General features: G+C 42.3%; 1 protein-coding gene across 2 annotated transcripts in view; it reads right to left on the bottom strand.

Annotated features, from left to right (window-relative positions):
- The window catches only part of ESRP1 (epithelial splicing regulatory protein 1), a 34,987-nt gene extending 16,182 nt beyond the window's left edge, over positions 1-18,805 (bottom strand). For both annotated transcript variants that reach the window (XM_063172338.1, XM_063172330.1), the window contains exons 1-11: positions 18,419-18,805; positions 18,084-18,212; positions 17,130-17,243; positions 14,551-14,665; positions 7,279-7,377; positions 7,122-7,176; positions 5,158-5,268; positions 4,939-5,071; positions 4,810-4,852; positions 3,216-3,517; positions 1,471-1,689 (exon numbers count right to left, since the gene is read on the bottom strand). In XM_063172338.1, the coding sequence (XP_063028408.1) occupies positions 1,471-1,689; positions 3,216-3,517; positions 4,810-4,852; positions 4,939-5,071; positions 5,158-5,268; positions 7,122-7,176; positions 7,279-7,377; positions 14,551-14,665; positions 17,130-17,243; positions 18,084-18,212; positions 18,419-18,550 (1,452 nt within the window). In that variant the 5' untranslated portion in view covers positions 18,551-18,805. The remainder of the gene's footprint in view (positions 1-1,470; positions 1,690-3,215; positions 3,518-4,809; positions 4,853-4,938; positions 5,072-5,157; positions 5,269-7,121; positions 7,177-7,278; positions 7,378-14,550; positions 14,666-17,129; positions 17,244-18,083; positions 18,213-18,418) is intronic.
- Between the last annotated feature and the right edge of the window lie 1,863 nt (positions 18,806-20,668).

The raw sequence follows: 20,668 nt of genomic DNA on the forward strand, positions 1-20,668 counted from the left end.
CTGGGATGCTTTAGTAGAGTACTAACTAGCCCAACATTTAGTATGAGCTTGCAGAGAGGAAAAAAAACCATCTTTGTATGTGTAAATGAGTGGGATACACCACTGGGAGGAGTTATTTTAGCCACATGCAGCTGCTGATTTGAAGCAGCCAAAGCTAGAGAGAAATCTGAAGCTGGCTCCAACTCAAGCTCTGGGCCACTCCTTCTCGTTTTGGAAGGGACAACAACACTGTTAGCATCCTTTACACAGTCGTTTATGATTAGAGGATTGAAACCTGGGAACTTTGAGAAAGAAAAACCTAGTAGTCAGGCAAAAGCAGTATTTGGGGAGAAAAAAAAAAGTCTGATAGCTTTGGGCAGAGCAAGAGTAGCAGACAGCCCTTAGGGTTATATGCACACACCAATTTCCTTATCCAGGTTCTTTCATTAGTGCTGTCAAGGGCTGATACTACTGTAAATCATTACTTCTGCTTTAGTATTTGCACTTTTCTTAGTCTCTCCCAGCACTACACATTCATTAGTTTTTTAGCCTTGTCTAGGTCAAGTTTCCACAGACACAGGAATGTCTTTAGATAGACAAGTACTGAAATAACTACAGTCCCTTCTCCATCTCCATATTCCTGAAACACAGAAGTCCTACTTGGGACCAGGAAGTATTTTTTAGTTTTGGTTGATATTCAGCCTAAGCTAAGACAATTTTAGAAAACTCTATAATTTTTATAGAATTTTTTAATCAGCTTGTTCCATTGAACCACTCAGAGCATCTCCATGGAGTTAAAGGATTCCTCCCCCTGAAGTCACAAGAATAGAAAGATAAAGATCACAAGAATGTACAATCCTTTGTCTAAAAGGTTTTCATAGAAACTGCTTCCATAAAACAATGGCAAAGATGTCACACTTTATACACATCAATGAGCCATTAATCTTGGTGCTAAGCTGTGACTGTTTAAAGAAAGCAAGAACACAGGAAACCTTCTGACTTTTGACACGGGAATTCCTGTCTCTAGAAGGCTGCAGTCACATTTGTCCTCAAATATACTTGTGGCACATTGTTCAGCAAGGCAGGGACAAACCACTCCTTTGAGAGCTAACATTGCCCACACTTGGGTTTTGATGGCACTTCTCACCAGGTACAAGAGGAATCATGCACACTGTTGAGCAAGACTCTTCACTTCAAGCCTCCCACAGCTCAGGATCATGGCTGCTATTCCGGGAGCACCAACCCCTCCAAAACAGGCTCAGCTTTCAGCACATGGGTCTCAGTGAAAGAAACCACTCTACAGCAAATGCAGCAGTCTGCACAGCAGGGCTCAAGTCATCTGCTGCCAGCACACTTTAAGAGGAGAGCAGGAGGCACATTAGTACAATTACTGCTAGTCCCAAAGCTGCTTCCCTATGGACATCATCATCAGGACTGTATTCACAGATACAAGCATTTGGCAGAGTGGCTAGAAACATGTTGCCTACCAACCTGGTGATTTAGAACCATGTGAACTCCATGGGTCCGAATATCTGTAGAAAACTCTCCCAGGAAGTCCAGAATGTCCTCTATAGTAGCAGCATAGGGAAGCCCACGCAAGCGTATGCAGTCTCTGATGTTAGTGGGAGGCACAAACTGTTGAGGTAATACTGGAAGAATTGGAGGTGTTGGGAGAGGAATGAGAGGTGTGGAAGAGTACCTGTTCAGCACCTGTGCAAAACAAAAACAGATTACAGGAGCCTCCTCATTCATTCTTCAACCTAGAAGGAGTAAATACAACCCCAATGCCACCTGTTTTCACTCTGGGCGGTATTTTAAGATACAAATGAGCTAGAGAGAAATATTAACTGCAAAATATCTGATTTCTAAGCACTGTGTTGTGATTTAAGCTCAGAATCTAGCAGACTTCTATAGTTATTCTATGATAAATAGTCATGCTATTGTTATAAAAAAAATTTGGTTCTTTTTTTCTTTAAAAACAGTTTTGCTTTGGGATAATGCAAGTCTCAATAGAGATCTTAGAACATGAAACCTGTATATCTACAGTATTTTTATTGTGCAACTATCCTAAAACATTCTACCATCTACAGAGTCACAATGACACTTCTACCCAAAAATATCTCCTCTGCAAACCTTTAGGAGAGTTTGGGAACTAGAAGCGCATTTCACATCCCTAACTGTTCCTGCCATAGTCCATTCAAGAAACATTAGGAGCATTACCAAGTCACAGTACCCATGACATTTACACTTTGAGATTTCTTGTTAATTTTAACAGAAAAAAAACCCTGTCTGGTGAAAAGTTGCCTGAATATTCCATCACTACTCCTGAACTCTCTGAGCAAGATTAATATTTATTTGCAGTTATACAGCTATCAGAAGGTTTTACTAAACAAAAACATATGAGAGTACTTCAGAAAAATGCAATGACAAGTGAGCACTGTGGCTCTGCCTTCTAATCACTAATGTAATCTTTTAAACAAAGCACTGAAATCTCTACATATTAGGGAGAACAGAGCTGCATAATTTCTTGGATGCAATGACATGGCTACAATTTGCATCACAGATAACTTCTCAGCATGACTCTAAAAGGTATCTACCTCTACTGAAGCTCTGCAAATATTTTTGGAGACTTAAACAGTCCACTCAGCTCTCCTCCCTTTCCCTGACAGCTTAGCTGCAATTAATAGTCCACCAAGCCCTGTTAATCCAGACTCATCACTTTGAAACTCCTACCACCCTCTGCCAGGTAGCCTGTGCATCTGCAGAAGATGGCAGAGATCTGCCCTTAAAGACAATTTGTAGAATTCTTCAGATACATTACACTGGAGAGGACCACTATATCAAAAGGCTTTGCTTTTTTGTGTCACTGACTAAAGATAAACCTTTTAGCTCAAGATTTGTTGCTAAACACTCCTGAATAGATAATCATTGGACTTAGTCAAATTCAGAATATATAGTGTAAAGCACAAGACCCACATCTACATTTTACAAAGCTATTGGAAGCCAAAATCCCAAAGGTTTGTATATGATTGAGAACATCCCTATACCATAAGATCTTACATTTAAAGGAAACAAAATCTCCACAGAAATTCAGACAATACTCATTCCAGCAAGAGTCAAGAGTGAGAAAAGGTAAAAGAAGCTTTCAAGTCAAGGCCCAGCATTATTTGCTTCCTCTACTGCCAGCATAGAAGTTTGGACTACAAAAAGCCAACATTTGAAAGGTTTGCACCCACCTGCTGAACTTCTGCTGCAGTGCTCCGGAAGAGTTCAATGTACCTTTTCCCCAGCAAATCCTTGTGCTTTTTCAGTGCATTTTGTGCATATTCCTCACAAGCAAACAAGACAAAGGCATCTCCTGTTGGCCTGCTGTCAGGGTAAGTGACAAACAGGACTCCCTCCTTTCCTCCTGTTACAGGGCAGTGCTGGCCAAAGAAAGTCAGCACTTCTTCTGTTGTTACATTGAAAGGAAGACCTCGCATCCTGACAATCACTTGGTTTTCTTTTGACAAGAACTGTGCAACCTCATTGGAAGTACCTTTAACAAGAAAAAGTACAGAAGCACTTCAGTCTAGTATATAAAAATCATGTTACCCCATCATTTAGAGGAGATTGATCTTTATTCAAAGGAAAAATAGGGAGTACTTGCAACATTCAAAGCTCAAGGAAAGCACAATCTGTCAATCTCTTGTGTGAGTGGGACCTGTGCTATTGTTCCCCTTGTCTAACTGTGGAATACCTCTGGCATGCTCTGGAGCCATACTGTATGGCAACCAAGTCCCCAGATCATTGTCCTGGGAAAGAAAGCTGGAAGAGCAGGTTGAAAACAGCTCAGGGATTTCATCCTACCTCAACAGAACTGTCAAAGCCTAACAATTCTACTTTCAGTACCTTCAAAAGACCAGTGATGCTAATAACACAACCTTATTCAAAGGTAGTTGCTAACCAAATTCATATCTTAATACAGTCCTTTCACTTACAGCTCTCTTATTCTGCAGAGTTTGGTTGTACCAGACACACCATTCTTCATGAATGTCACTGTGCAATGTTTTTCCCTGTCTTTCCTTCCAAACCTATCAGTTAGCTATGGAGGTGACAGCTTAACCACTCTGAAGCCTCAAGCTCAGATCTCCAGTTAGTCACTTACAAACCTCAGCCCAAATCTCAGTCAGGAAGCAAAGAGGAACATAAGTATTATTGCAGATAAAACAGCTTATTTGCTCTTAATTCAAATTTTGTATGCTTGCAGACAAAGGGGAAGAAAAAGAGATTAAGAGAGAGTTTGAAGTGCAAATTTTGCAGCCTCTCAATTATCAGCAAATATTTCAAGATTCCCCTTAAATAAGTATTTCCCCCAAATCCTCCCCATTAAGTCTGAGGCAAAGATTTGATTTGAAGAAAATCAGTTCCATAAATCCCTTGCATTTACACTGTGATATCTGTTTGTTCTTACATGCATGCCTCCACAGCAACAGCAGTTATATTGTTTTGAAAAACTACTCTGGTTTCATTTTTTCAGCAATCAATAGCATTTAGATTCCCACTATCATGAAGATGACCTAACAAATTAAGTTCATATACAAGATCACTTTGCCCAATCAAATCTGGATTGACAGGCTGCTTGAAAGTGGCAAGAATGTGGAAGAGAGGCAGACAGATAAATCATGGATCATCTTGGACTGCTGCTAGCAGGATACATAATAATCAATACACCAGCCAACTTCTTGATCAAAGACAGGAAAAGGGGCCACATTCAACAGGAGCATTTTGCAGCCAAAAGTTAGAGATGCTGATGGAACAAAGCATCCCTTTTCATCCCCTAAAAATTACCTCCTGCAATTTTAAGGAAGTCTTCACCTGTTGCCTTGTATACCTAAAGGAAAAAAAAGGAACATGTGATTGGCATGTAATTTACATTCATTTCAAGAAGAGGATGTCAAAGCCCACCATGTCACCCACCTCTATGTATCGGTTCCCCATGTGATGCTTGTGCCTTTGTAGTGCTAGATCTCTGTGCTCTTCACTCACGAACCTCACAAGAGCCTCCCCATTCCTCCTACCTTGGGCATTGAGACAGAGTGCAGCACCTCCTCTGCAAGATTTAAATCAAGAGATGAAACTCCATGACCTATGCAGCTGAAGAACCACAAAGGTACAAGTAAATTCTTCACTACTAACTTGGCAATATTTAGACCTTTGAAGAACCTCGCTATGTCCTGGTCAGATGACTGCCATGGCAATCCTCTTGCTCGGATAACAGCATTGTCATCCACAAGTTCCATCTTGCTGCTGCAGGCACAGAAAGAAGTGGTAATGCAGAGACATCTGTCACACACCAACCTGTCTGCTTGTCATTTATACTCCAGGAACAGGCTTCTGTCCCTGCTCCATGTCTGCTGGACAGCAATGCCAAGGCAGTGAGGCCCAAGTGCCACCAACAATTGAAAGCCGTTGTACAAGTCTCTCCAAGGGACAGTTTGCTTTGTTAAGTTGCCCTTTCCAAATTCCCCTTTCATGCTTTACCACATTTACTCTTTGAGCTGTCATCTCTTCAATCATGTTCCCAGTTAATTTCCCTTTCCTGACATCATTTGTCCTTCTCCATTATCTGAAGAGGGTTACTGGTATAAAAATCAAGTACCTGCAGTTCCAATCTAGCTAGGAAGATATTGAAGCAGAACAATTAGATATAACAGACCTTAGTGCTTATTATTTCTACTGTGACAGTGAATAAGAACCAGTCACAAGCCAAGACAGAATCTGTTCAGGGTGTACCAGCACACAGAGGACTCTGGCATGAAGAGTCAAGCCTTAACATTGCTGGCTGGGGCCATCACTGTGCTACTAGAGACTAACATAGCTAAAGGCTACATTGGCTGCTTAGCATGGGAATAGCTTAGCCACAGAAAGCCAGGTTTAATTGGTCATTACTACAGTCCCTTTTGTTCCCTTATTTCTTGAAAGTGTCAAGTTCAACAAAACCTCACAGCTACCCAAGCCTGCCTGTCTGGTCATCACAGGAACAGCTTTTTTGCACGAAAGAGCTTAAGTGATTGATTAAGTAGATAAAGTGTTGTTCAGTAGTAGAGGACTCTCACATACAAAAGGGCTGTGGTATGCCTGGTGGGTCATGTTTCTCACTCACATTTTAATTTCTCAGGTGGTCTTTCTGTAGATGTCTGTCTCAAACTGTTCCCCCTTACCTCCTAGTTCTGTACTCCTCATTATCTCAAATAAAATGTGAACCTTCCACTTCATCCCAGAAATCCATTAATGAAAAGGAAGAAGGTTAGAACAAGGCTGAACATAGCCTCTGAGCTAATCTCTCTGGATACTGTCTACCAATGTTGCATTTTTTCTTACTTTTTTTGACTCAAAAGTATAAGCATCATCTACCGTTATGACAGATCCTTAATCTGAAAGAGGGAAGTGTTTGTGTAAGATGGCAATATAAATAAGGTCAGTTTAACACAAGTATCTTGTGATATTGCAGAGAAATCATTGAGAAAACCACTGAGAAAAATCTGTATTTACACATAGAAAAAAGGCAGTTATACTAAAAAAAAAAAAAAAAAAGCCCATAATCAACTACCCAAGCAACAAAGCAGGCAACAAAAGCAGATAAAGCTTTATGTTTAAAACATATTTGGGAATAAGAATCACCATAGATTAAACAACTGAGTGGCAGCACAGTATTCCTGGCACGATATCTTTATAAAAGTGCATTTTCCCTATTAAAAAAATCCTGTATATGCAGTACCTGTGCAGTAAATTGCAGGAAGAGTGCAGTAGTTATTAACTAACAGGGTTATTTCTGAAACACTGCTCATTCTTTGTTAATAGCACAACACATTTAGTACCCATTATAAGCACTTATTAGCAGAACACAGATCTCGGCGGCTAACAGGCAACACTGAAGCCTAACAAGAAAACAGGTTTGTATCTGATCATAGATTGCCTGTTCCCTTTCCCACCTGAAGGATCTAATCAATTCCCCTAGCAGTGGGAAGGCAAATAAATATAATGGTAACAGCTATCAGCAAATTAGGAAGAGAGAAGTACAGCTGATCTAAACAGTAACCTTAAATAAAAAGTGGTGGGGGCTGAAACACGTGCAACAAGAAGAGGGAGGAAGTACTTACCAAGGTCCACTTTCAAATTTGTAGTTTACCCTTTCTGGATCTGAAAATCTGTGATCTATGAAATAGAGCACAAGTTATTTCCTATTTTGTCAATGTACAGGACAGGCAGCAAAACCAAAGAAGGAACAAAGAAAACTCATTCATCATCGTCACTTACTGTATGGTTCAGATATTAATGTTAAAATAATATTCCCCATATCTTCAACTTGAGAGGCTCCATAGGGAAATGCTGGACTGCTCTTGTCAAGATTTAAATCTTTTTGCTGGAGTTAAGTCAATCATCACCAAACAGATTTCTAATTGGTTTCCTGCTATAGCAACACACTTTCATGTTGTCCTTGTAAGTTGCTTCTCAGAGGAAGATTTAATCCATCTTCCTGCTGGGATACATTAGCTGCTCTGCCTTGGCCTCGAGTTACTGCCACCTGTGGGAGTGCAAGGTCACTGGAGAAAGCATCTGGGGACAGAAGACCCCATAATAAGGACATGTATTTAAAATGTATGTCTGACAGATACACTGATGCATGTGGAAGAGACTGGAGCCCTGTGCTCTTTAATTAACATCCTCTTTAATCTCAGGGGAAGTTTTGGGGCAGGAGAAGAAGCAAACAATCAACTGAAAGCTTCAGAAATGGAGGGATATACCACATGCTTTTTGACCAGGAAAATCCCAAAGCAGAGCAAGTATCTCACCACTTCAACAAAATTCATAAGTGACACCTTGTCTAAACCTTACCCACTCTTAGAAGTTATAACCCAAGTTTTGTGCTGCTGCACAGAAGCATTTTGAGAATCTGGTTAGAGTCACCAGTCATGTGTTTTGCCAAGAGGTAAAACAGAGCCCCACAACCCATAGCTTCAGTCCAAAGGATTTTGGAAATGACTGCAATAGAGAGCAGGAAGCATCCTGTCCCAGGAAGGCCTTAGAAAGACTATTTTTTTCAGACAACTGTAAACAGTTTACTATGGTATCTCCTGTTTTCCATTATATTTGCCTCTCTCCAACACCAAGCTACAGGACTGCAAGATTATTTGCAGTTCTACTCCATTCTTCATTAAGAAAATTTTTAAAAAGGTCTTTTTCACTCTTTTTCTTTGAAGACTGAAGGGCAAAAAATGTAATCAAGAACAGAACAAAAATAAGGAAATCTGGGAATAAGTGTTGCACTTTTTACCCCCTTTATCAGTTTGCATCAAGACTTCAGAACAAAAATGAGAGTTTCTTAAACAAGACCCATCCTGACATGGAGGTACAATAATGCAACACATTGAAAACAGCCAAGGGCATCAATTATTTGCCCACATGCTCCCCAGACTACATTAAACACATTTCAAATGCTCCAGAGCCCTCATTATGATGTCCAAAGGTTGCTACATAGTCCAAGATAGCACTCCTATTTTAAGAGGAAACCTGCTTTCTCTACCTAGATCTGAGCAACATTTGAGTTGTCAGATGCCTACATGAAGTGCAGGGAACAGAACAGTTTCTGTTAGAAACAAACACCTCATACCAGCTTTGTTCTATCATCTCATCAACAGGTGAGCCAGCACAAATTTCTTTGTGGGATAAGGTCTTCCCTATTATTCGTAGGATGACAGCAAGACATCCTACAGAAACAGATTTTTAGAAAACTGTTTAACAGTTGTCTTGTTGCAAGTGAAAAATAACTTGAACTGAATTAATGCATTCCTCTAACACAGCAAGGAAAGGAAAGCTGCTGTGCCAACAAAATACATTTCAGGCTAACTTGATTTTGAAGCTTTGCTGGTTTTAAGTGTGCATTGGAGTATGGAATGTGAGAGGATGATGCTTAGTCTTAGAAAAACATTTGAAGCTTAAGTGAATTATCTTAGTTTGAAAACCAGAATATGTAAACCAGTGATTCCTCCCCTCCAGCTGCTGGACTATAAATAGTTTCCTAGTTATTGCCTTTACTCTCCCCCTCCTAGTACCTTCTTTGAGGTAAAGTACTGAGAACATCATATAGTTTTCTTAAAAACCAAGCCAAAAAGCCTCAGCAACTCCAAAGCATGGTTTAAGAGATTATGACTATTTATGACAACAAAAAATTTCTTAATCACAGTCTCTCTTCCTAAGCTTTAAACAAGCTCAAGCTCACTACCTCCTCTGCCCCCAGAAAGGGGGGGTTGGAAAAAAAAATAACCCACAAACAGACTCTGACAGAGAGGGTGCCTAAGCAGCACCACACAGATGTTTCTGGGCACCTTGTATATCAGAGCAGAGGAGTGCTCCTCCTCCCTTTCCTGACACTGTTCCCCCTTAGCACCTAACAGCTCCACACTGGCCTTGTTCAGAGCCTCTGCTGTTCACAGAGGGAACCAGAAGCTGCTGATTGTGCAGGTGTTGGAACCCCGGTCTTGCCTGACCAAGTTTTATGAAGATTTTGGAAAAGTGTTTCCTCTGTCAAAAGTCAAGAGAAATGGGGCAGGAGTTTCAATAGTTATTCCAGCAGGGGACATGCATACACATGTGCTTGGCTGTTAGACTGTGCTGTCAGAACTGAAAAGGCATTTCAATATTTCCTTTGTGCTGAGCCAAAGATCCCTACAAGTGATCAGCATTCAGGGAGGGGAATGAGCAATGTGAGAGGGGCAGGAATTTGAAGAGAAGCCATCACACAAGGAAAAAAAAACAAGGACCCCCATCCCATAATATTCTTCAGTGAAACTGTTTTCTGAAAACACTAGTCCACAGGAGAGGCAGTTCCTGAAAATGCTCTAGTGCCAACAGAAGCTGGTACCAGTTGTAAAACACAGGGAGTCAGTTGTGCCAAACTCTAGAGAAATATAAACACAGTGGAGAGGAGGAAGTAAGTCATCAACATTATTGCAGGCATAACCTCACAGCTTCACCTCTGATTAGTTAGAAGCACAGCTTTTCGGCAAGACTGCAGAAAAAAACTGATCATTTTCTGCATGTTTAAAGAACATGTTAAGTAAAAATCTGTATTCGAATGAACAAGATTGACTACACAGAGGTAGACATCTATGGACAGAGGCACTAGAAATTATGGTACTTGGGAAAAAATAGAAATGAAATAGCCTATAAAGTCTATTCCTTGTTCTGTGAAGGGATAGGAGACCACATATATGTTTCTGTACACTTCATATTTAAGGGATGCTTCTCCTGGGCAATTGGAGAAAGACAATTACAGGGGATAATCCAAGTTCACATTTAAAGAAGTGTTAGAAACCAGACATGGCTATCCAGAGCTAATATATGCAGTAGCATCTACATGTATATTCTTAATGAAGCAACAAGCAAAAGACAGTCCCAAATAAGGCAGGATGGGAAACAAGGAACTACTTAATCCTAGTATGCAGCTGTGGTACCACCTCCTGCAACACTCAGCAAGTTAAAGGGAGCAGGAAGGAAAGGTATATTAGGGTGACCTCTCTAACATGGAAGAAACTTCTAAATTATTTCCTCAGATGTAGCACCACAGCTTCATTCACTGCCAGTGTCCTCCAAGACTTATTCCTTCTCACTGTCTCTTAACTCCTTTCTCATTGAATAACTAACTTAACCTGAGATGACATGAAATAGCATTGCAATTGTCCTCTGCACTGATGCTTTGCCCTTTGTTCTGTTTCTTATTTAAGTCCCTTTAGACAGAAGATTACATCTTTCTACATAATGCTTTGCATAAAGGTAATGTAATATAATATTAGCCAGTTCCTGAGTACTATTACAGGAAATACAAATAGCAATATCCAACATTCTCACCTAATAACCAATTATGGGCATTTTATTGCCAGAGTTAAGCACTATTGGTTATAATTGTGCTCCATATTATTGTTTCCAAGACACCCAGGTAAAAACACAAAAACAAACCAAACAATAAAACCCCTACAAATCAAGTTTCAGTACTACAATATCCAGCATATTAAACAAGCTGTTCTGGAGTGCCCCTGAGTTTCTACTGACAACACTGGCAGATACTCCTAGTAAGAAGTTATCCTCACACATCCAGTTCAGAAGTGAATGGAGCAAACCAAGTACTGGAGGAAGCAAGAGCTATTTGGCATTTAATAGCTTCTGCACACCCAATCTCGAGGCAAAGGATGAGTCTTCTGCAAACCTAATAGGAATAGTCATGCAAGCTTTATTCACTCCACCCTGAAGGCACTCACAGGCTGAAAACTGGCTCAGCAAGCTTTGCAAATCAAGAAGTGTAGCAAGTATGGGAGGTACAGAGGGTGCAAGAACAACCCTCCTCCTTTGTATGCTTACACATTAAAAAAAAAAAAATGTCGACAGACCCAAGTTCTTTTCTCTGCTGGAACATGATCACTTCCCTCAAGTTTTGTTACTCAAAATTTCTCATAATTGTCCTGCTGTCATTACACTTACACAATTCTGACAAAGTCTGCCAGAAAGCTGTCTCATACACAAGAACTGTTTTGACACTATGAGTTAGGCAGCAGTAGTACTCAGAGATAATTACAACTAGTCTCAGTTCTGCCTTGGTCCCTTGAATTTCATAGCATTTTAAACATTGCTTTACTTTTATCTAAAAGAAATGAGTTGCTGTTTGTTGTGAAATGTATAATTTCTTGCAAGGATTGGGAGTAAAGATTTGTAAAGCTTTCACCTGAGTTCTTAAGTTTGGCATGGTTTCATTGCTGTACACAAGTTTCAAGTAGCCTCCTGAGAGAGTAAGTCCACAAAGTACTTTCTAAAGGAAAACCCAGCCAGTTATTCAGTCTATTATCTCTATGCTCTTTTACAAGATTGTGCTTGCCTTGTCTGCAAGAAATACATAGCCAAGCACCTACAATCCAGTGTACTGTATACTGAAATATGTATCTGGAATTGACTGTGCTGTAGGAAGTTATCTCCCCTGACAGCTGGGAGCAGCTGTGTACATTTCTCATTTGCCTGTAATCTGTTATTTGAGCAAAAGTGACCCATCAAAACAAAAGCTTTTGAAGAATTTAATAACTTCAATGACTGTAGATTAATACCCAACTTTCTGCTAACTATTTCATATAGTAAAAGTTTCCTCTTACTGATCACAACCAGGCTATACACATATAAATGGAGATGTAAGCATATGAAGGGATGTGCCCAAAAATCCTTCTACTCATGCTTCTACCAGTCTGTAAATGCAGGTCTCAAATATCCAGTCAGCTCCATACCAAAACCTCTATCCTCACCAAATGCTAATGTATCTATAGTTTCTGTGGCAGAAATCATGGAAGGGTCATACACCCTCTTTACCTGTGAGGCCAGGAAACTGCACTTTCTACCAGAATAAAAAGAGCTTGATCAGATTCTATGAGCTAATCTGCAGCTTCATTTCAACCTCCTGTACTTATTTCTGATTTGTTTTTGTGTCCACACCCCAGCATATCCATACATGAAGGAAGAACTGAACAACTCTGCATACAATTTATGGAATTAGTCTTTATACTCCACACCTGCTTAAACAATCTTTTTATCCTAAAGATCACATACACGTCCCTGGTCTACAAGGGCAATTAACCTGTGCAGCTTCTGACACTGATGAGATTAAGTTGATATATTTCAGCAAGATGAGGAGAAAGAAAATTATCATATTTGCCAATAAAAGAACAAAAATTGTTTTACCATTTTTGGTCTCTGCATCCTCTGCTACCACACTCACACAATTAATAGGGGAGAGACAATTTATTTTAGCCATGTTGCATAAACATAGCAAGTTTACAAATAAGAGCCTCAGCAGTCACAAAACAAAATAAGCCACAAAGATAAGTGCAAAACAAGAATGAAGTTAGGTTAATATACCTTAAGAAGCATATCTTATCCAGAACTGGGACTCAAGCTGAGTGTATTTGGATAGACTGACTAAGCTTCTGGGAACTTGGAGAAAATATTATTGGCAATTGCCAAAACTACTCTCAGGCAGCACGAACTCTAACTCCTGACAGTTACCTGACTGGGTGGTAACAGGTAACACAGAGTGGTCGGCCCCCCTCTCCCAGCAGGCAGGGAATACACAGTCCATCACCATGCCCTGGCTGACCAGTGACACTCCAGGTAGCTACAGTCATACAGCTCCTTCCACAGTGGAAAAGCATACCCCAGACATTCACATAAGGAGAAAACAAGGGCAACTCTCTGAAACAGCTAAAGTAGCTCATTGTCTTTAATTTCTCCAGATTGTGTCAAAACATTCCCTAAACAATGTATTAGATTTTTGACCATAACTTTAAGAAGTCTCCCTCATCCAGTTTCAATGCACCACAGCATTTATGTCACTTTTCTACATAAAGATTCAGATCCATTCACACTCTAAGTGTACTGCTTTCCTTCAGAATATGGGGAGAAATAATTTTTGCCCCTTCATTAGCCAAGATTAAGATTAATTTGTAGACAACAAAGCAGAGCAGAATGGTTAAACACAAAAATCCACCCCATATGTGTATTTTATGCCCCCAACAGGTACAAAGCCCAGGCAATACTAGTTCTGCAGTGAAAGCCAAAAAATTTCTGAAGCCACAGACATCACATCTTAATGGCAACCACTCCAGGGACACAATAAGCAAGTCAGAAGAAAAGTTATTAAAAACAATAGCAGCAGCACCAACCACCAATACCCAAGACAAACATCTCAAATTCCTTTATTCCTCCTTGATACTTGACTTTTGTGACCACTACTCCAATAGCTCAGTAGCTCTGCATTGAGGAATATTTTTGGGATAAGGACTGAAGGGGAGTCAGCAAGAGGGGAGACTGCCAGGGAAGAAGGCACAGCCAAATCACAGCTTCAGCTCTCAAGTTCAGACTAGGGAAGAGACAGGATGGGGTTATAGACCCCTTCAGACTATTCAGAAAGTAGTTTTAGACATCCCTATCACTGAAAATGGAAACCTACTACTGACTGCATCTTGGTGCCAGCCAAGCCTCACCCTGTGAGGTGTAGCATGTGCACCTTCTCTGAGACTGAATACCACATGTTGCAACAGCATTCCTGTGTTAGAGATTCACTACTAGGTCACACCAAGAGTAACCATCTCCTCTCCTGAAAACTAAGGTGGTCTCCCAAGATTTGCTCTTGTCTAAAATAAAATAAAAATCTAACTGATGCTGTAAAACTCAACCCCCAAACTTAATATTACAATTCACAACAGCAATCTGAAAAAAAAAAAAAAAAGTGCTGTGACATTTAAAGAGAGACAAATATCAAGATGGTAAAGAAAACATACAAAGTCAAGAAGAAATACAGGATTTTCTCCATGGAAGCATTCATCCTCATATGCTTTTATCTTTATCTTTGTGAGAAAACTAAGTACAGCTCCGAGTCACTCATTAAAGTTATACCACCCCTAAACATGTGTTGCAAGCATTACTCATACACCTCTGTCCTAAAATTCAGCCAAGACTGTAACAGCAGCAGAGACACCATCACTGTTAAAAGGATACATTCTGTCATGGCTGCAACATCGAGTTTGCTAACTTCAGGTGAGCCAGGGCAACACTTCTTGAACTCTTTCCGCAAGTCAAAAAAGGAGTAGAAGCATTCAGGCAGTGAAATATTCTGTAAAAGGAATAAAGTAACCACTGTCAATTAGGGTGAGTTTAACCTACTTTGTGTATAGATACCAAACTTTCTAACAATAGCTTTAGAATAGATAGGAAACACAAACAATCTCTTTGCTACAGATTGCTCTTCATAGCTCTTCTTAGCCAGGTAAGTATATTCATAAACCTTTTTTTCTTAAACAGCTTTCTCTTTATATTGTTTAATAAGAGAAATGTGCTTTTGCACTGCCAGAAAAACATTTGCCATTATTACTAGAGCTTCAAATCCAACATATATGTAGCAGAGAAAATGCCTCCTATTGCAAGATTTATCATCAGTTCTTGATTACTATTTTAGCTATATGAAGCCAGAGGGTAGTCAGTTCAGTTTGTAGAATTAAGCAAATTTCACAAGACTAGCAGATATTTTACTTTATAGAAAAGGCTCTTTTCAGAGAATAGTCACACTTCAAATATTTATTTCCAACAAATAAAAAATCTGACTGCGCAGAAGAGGGTTTGACATGGTGCAGAGGTTGTCAGCCCATGCATGGTAACTGCTTTAACTGCAGCATACAAGGCCAGAAGCAAGTTATGCAGCCCACTAGAAGTCAACGAAACCCTTCTTGCCCACCACTACATCTACCATGTGCTTCTAAGCTTTTTGGGAGTGGAAAGGAGAAGACATGGAGAAGTCTTGGGGGCAGCTGTTACAACCAATGCAAACCCTTATTCCTTCAGCTAGCTCTTCATCCCAGACAGAATACCTACATATTCCTTTGGGCTGTTTGTTGCCTGCAAGGCCTTTGTGGACTACAGATAAAGGCTTTCTAGGATTTAACAACTAGTTAGCATGTTGGCATTGTAACAGAGAGCAGCCTATGTGAAATCACATCTTGGGAGCCCAAAGAACACAGTTTAGGCTCTAAAACAAATTCTGCTTTGAGAACATTAGAGATTATCTTAGCATATGGACCAGTGTATTAGGCAAACTATACTCTTTTAAGACTTATGAAAATGCAGATGGGCTTGCCAACATTTCCTGCTCTAGTTTTAGCACGATTTTCTTCCTTGATGTGAAATGAAGTTCTGTACTTCATTTATGTTCTTTTGGAATGGCTGATGCCAATTCATTCTCTGAATACCAGGAATTGCTAGATGGCTTCAGAATGGATATCTTAGAAATAAATATCTTCTCAAGAGCCTACAGATTTCTGCCTATCTGGATCTTAGTGATTCCACACTCCAATCCCTGCATTAGGATATTCATCAAAAAACGATTACAAGTCTCATAAGCATCTGGTTTACTTAATCTACAGGCAGCACAAAGTAAATTACAAATGAACCATTCTCAACAAAAGAGCAACAGAAGAGTTCAATAAAGATGTGATGCCTGTCTGCAATCCTGTTATGATACAGAAAAAGGATCCCTGACATCAAACCAACTAAAATAACTGTAGGATGTATCCCTTCTTTTACTCACATAATTTAAATGGATAACAAATTTTACTTTATTAGCCAAGAAGAAAGTCTCTTAAAAACCTGTTTCCACATTTTCTCATGTTCTATGTCATAGAAGGCAAGTTACATATATAAGAACTGTCCCTTCACTGTGAATAATGCTCACTGTTTCTCTTCTAAGCCTTCAAAGCTATCAATACTTAAAGCACAAACAAGTTCTACAACCAAGCTCATTCAGTATCACTTCTGTAACAGCACAGACCTGCAGCAGTGTCCCTTCAAAGATGGGACAGCAAATTGATGGGCACAGAAGTCAAGTACAATGAGAGGAGCAGAACAGCTCAGTTACAGAGCAATGCATGTTCATACCAAACCACAAAATGAGGTGTTATTAATATTGAGGCAGCTATTTCAGAACCAGAGAGACTCACATATTGCTGCAACCTTATCACTAAAAAAAAAACCCAGGCAGGACTCCATAACACTGTTCGTGATTTGGCAACTCTGAAGTTATGGAAAACTCCAGACTACAGGACAATCATCACTCACAGCCTGCCTCACTCTACTGTTCAGCTCCTTACAAATATGAGCACTGCCCTCGGAGTGTCAACTCAATACCCAAAGATTGAAAGTTGATATAACTAGGCACAAATGTAAAATTTCAAAAAACAGTTTATGGTTAAGATGGTTAATTATTTAGCAACAATCTCACATCCTACCTGTTAACCCTGTAGAAGCTACAAGTATATTGTATATATATAGATATAATATGTTGCACCTTTCTCAAGAGCCTCTTCCTTCTGATTTATCTTAAAAAGGCATCTCAAGACCACATAAGGACGGGGCACTGTACATGCCTTCCACACAGACAGGCTCTTTAGCCTCTAAGCACATTACACATGAGCAATGTTTGTGCTGCAGTTGTGTGGAGGTACCCTCATACCAGAGAGAAGTTGATTTGTTTTGCAAGAAATCATAAAAAGCACATTAAGAGTAAGACTTAAGCTACAACTACATACCTTTTTGGAAGCTTCAGGGTGTAGAACCTGCCTAATGTGCAACTGTCCATCAGTACAGAAACAGAAAGAAGTACCCACACCAATGTTCAGTTCATTGCTCACGGACTGATTAAACTGTTGGCAGGAACAAGAAAAGACATACATGTTACAGAGATCAGAGTGGCACCACTAGGCAGCGTCATCAGTTGGTAACATGTTATTCCTGGGCAGCAGGAACACAGAGCTGGAATTCTTTTTCATATAAGCCTATTTCTTCACTTCTGTAGATTTGTTTCTTACTAGCTAAGCACATGCTAACTTCCATGATAAATCTCTTCACAAGGAAACCACCCCTTTCCCCCCTCCTAACGAGATATGGCTACACAGACAGCCCACACCACAGAATAAAATCCTTTTCAAGATTTGCAAGAGCATTGCAATGAGACAAAGCTGATTGCAAAGACCTGAGGCAGTACTGGGGCAAAAGAGCTTTTTAGACAGGGCATTCAAACATGTCAGAAAGAAGACAGGCTTTCAGCCCTACCCTCAATGGGAATCACACACACTTCCTTGTTAATCTAGAGGCTTCAGCACCATCATCTTCCCAGGACTGACGAGCACAAGCCTTAACAGGGGACACCTAAAACTGCCCTCTTCCAACACTGATTAGGGCTCACCCTCAGATGAAACTCACTCAGGGTCCAGCATGGCAGGAGAGCAGGGCAGGGAAATAGCTAACCCTAACCTTCCTCCCTTGGGGCTCAGCTCTTCCCAAGGCAAATAAAGACACGACAAGGGAGAAGGCCTATAACTGTAGGGCTTTGTGGGCCTTTCTGGCCCACACGTGTTTGTGTTGCTCCTGTACCAGGCTCCACTGCTCTGACGGTGGGGGTAAGCAGACGATGACACCACCTCCACCCCACGGGGGAGCTCCCCAAGGAGACCGGCACTCAGCGGCCAGGTATGGGGTGTCACCTGTCTCAGTGCCTGCTCCAGCGGTGGAGCCAGTGCCAGGCTCTCCACATCCACCTGGGTGATCTCCTGGCACTCAGCCGTCAGTTCTGTGTGGTCAGGCCGGACCAGCACGTCATGCAGGTGCCCCAGCTCCAGAGAAAGCAGAGGAGGGGGTGAGTCAGCGCTCCAGGCTGAAAGTCCCCACCTGCAGCACCAGCCCCGACCCTCCACCAGAGCTTGCTCCAGCCTGGGACACCCACTACCAGCCCAGCGCCGAGACCGCCCTGCCCGCATCCAGCATGGCAGGCGCCAAGGGGAGCAGCAGGTCGGGGTGCTCCCCCGTCGGGTGAAAATACCTCCTTACTCCTCAGGTCGACCACTTTCCACAGGAGCTGGAGCAGCTCTCGCTCGTCTGAGCCCAACCTTGCCCCGTTGGTGCCCGCCGTGGTCACGAAGACAATCACCAGGTAGTCGGGAGACGCCGTCATCGTGCCACCGGGCCAGCAGAAAGGATAAAAAGAAGGAAAGGGAGAAGAGGGGAAAGAGAAGAAGCCGGAAACTTTCCTTGCCCCAGGCGCTTCCAAGCGAGACCCAAGCGGCAGAACCCCCAGCTGCAGCCGCACTCCCCAAGGACCTGGCGTGGGGGAGGCGCACGGCTCCCCCTCTTTCCCACCCCCTTTTCCCCGAGGTGGGTGTAGCCGCTCCCGCACTAACTGCACTCCTGGGAAAGGCGCAATGGCTGCGAGCTTTTCTGCGCGGGGCCGCGGCAGCACCTGCCCGCCCCCGGCCCACGTGGTGCAGGTAACACACACCTGGCGCCGCCGCCCATTGGCCCCGCCGGGCGGGGACGTGGCAGCGCGCCGGGGGCGGCAGCCGGAGTGCGGGGCCGGGATTGCGGGCGGGACGCCCGGCGCGGACCGGGATTGCGGAGATGTTGCGGGGGCGCGACTGTGGAGGAGCAGCCCTGGACCCCTGAGGAGCCTCAGCGTGCCCGGAGCCTGGCGAGCCGCGCCTTCCGCCGACGAGGTGCGCTGCACCGGGATGGTGCAACTCCTGAGCGACGGGGCGGGATCGCCCGGTCCTGCCGGGACTTGCCGCAGAGGGCACTTCTGCTCCTGCCCTGCTCCGGCAGCTCCGTCCCCCGGACGGACGGGCAGGGGAGATGGCCACGCCGCTCGTAACAGCCCCGGCGGGTCCCCCGCTTTGGTCGGGCCCGGAGGGGGCAGGGAGCGCTGTGTCGGCGTGCGGACCGGCTGCCCCCGGAGCAGCTCCGAGGGAGACCAGCGGCTCAGGGCATGGCTTTTCCTCTGTCCTCCTTAAGGCAGCGGCATCGCAGCTTTTCTACGGTTCTGGCACGGCGGATCAAGTCGTGTGTTAACAGCTGGCTGGTTTGGCTGTCGCAGCCTTCCCTTGATGAGCCGGTGATTTTGGCTCTTTTGACAATCTCTCTTGTTTCATGGTAAAATCTCTATTTTAAAATCTCCTTTTTAAATGCATAATTCTTCAACACAATTTTTTTTCATGACAAATCACAGAACGCAGAGTAAACGGCACTAACTTTCTGCAGGGAAGTCCTGTAATATAATTAATTCTTTAGGACCTCAATTGTTCATTTCCAACTTCATTGAGATGCTGCTTCTTGAAATTTTTACTGAGATCACAGACTCATGGAATATACTGAGTTAGAGGGTGATGCCGTTTGAGTTTTGCCTTTTTTTTCTTTTATATGTTCTCTGTGTTCTTCACACATATATTTGTAACTCTGTCACCTATTCAATTAGTAGCTAGTTTTCCCAGTACTTTTCCATGGCCTTTCCCTAAGCAGAAAGACAAAACAAACTCCAGAGCTCTAAGCCCCGGGGGGTACAAGGCCCCAGCGGTTCTGGTTCTTGGTTCTTCCTGGGAACCAAGGCCGAGAATGACTCTTGGAGATACATTCTCATGGACAAAGTACAGCCAGTGCTGAAGGGGGGGCTCCAGAGAAGGGGCTTGGCCTGGGGGGGAATTGAATCACCACTTGTCCTTCTAATTAGTGCTTTTAATCAATTTTGCTAATTTCCTAAAACCTACAGAAATGTACTCACCCCTGGAAGGGGTAGGTTTTTGTGGAAGTTTTCCATAACTGCCCCTGAAGGCCTTCATTAAAGATCCTCTTTTATATTACCTCCTTACTAAAATTATCTTGAGTTTCATTTCCAGGTTGGGAAATAGGCAACACGGGGACCCATCAGGATCATTGAGTACAACTCCTGGCCCTGTGCAGGAAACCCCAAGAATCACACCATGTGCCTGAGAGTGTTGTCCAAACGCTTCTTGAACTAATGAAGGCTTGGTATTGTGACCACTTCCCTGGGGATCCTGTTCCAGTGCCCAGGAACCCTCTGGGTGAAAAGCCTTTTCTTGATATCTAACTTCTCGTGACTCAGCTTCATGCTGTTTCCTCAAGTTCTTGTCACTGGTCACAAGAATGAAGAGATACGCACTTGCTCCTTGTGAGGATGTTGAGGACAGTCTCAGGACAGATGTTGAGGTCTTGCCTCAGTATCTTCCTTTCTTTTCAGCTGCTCCTAATCAAGTTTTCCCTCAAGGCCTTTCACTATTCTGAT

Source organism: Melospiza melodia, chromosome 1 (genome assembly GCF_035770615.1).
Source record: "Melospiza melodia melodia isolate bMelMel2 chromosome 1, bMelMel2.pri, whole genome shotgun sequence".
NCBI lineage: Eukaryota > Metazoa > Chordata > Aves > Passeriformes > Passerellidae > Melospiza > Melospiza melodia.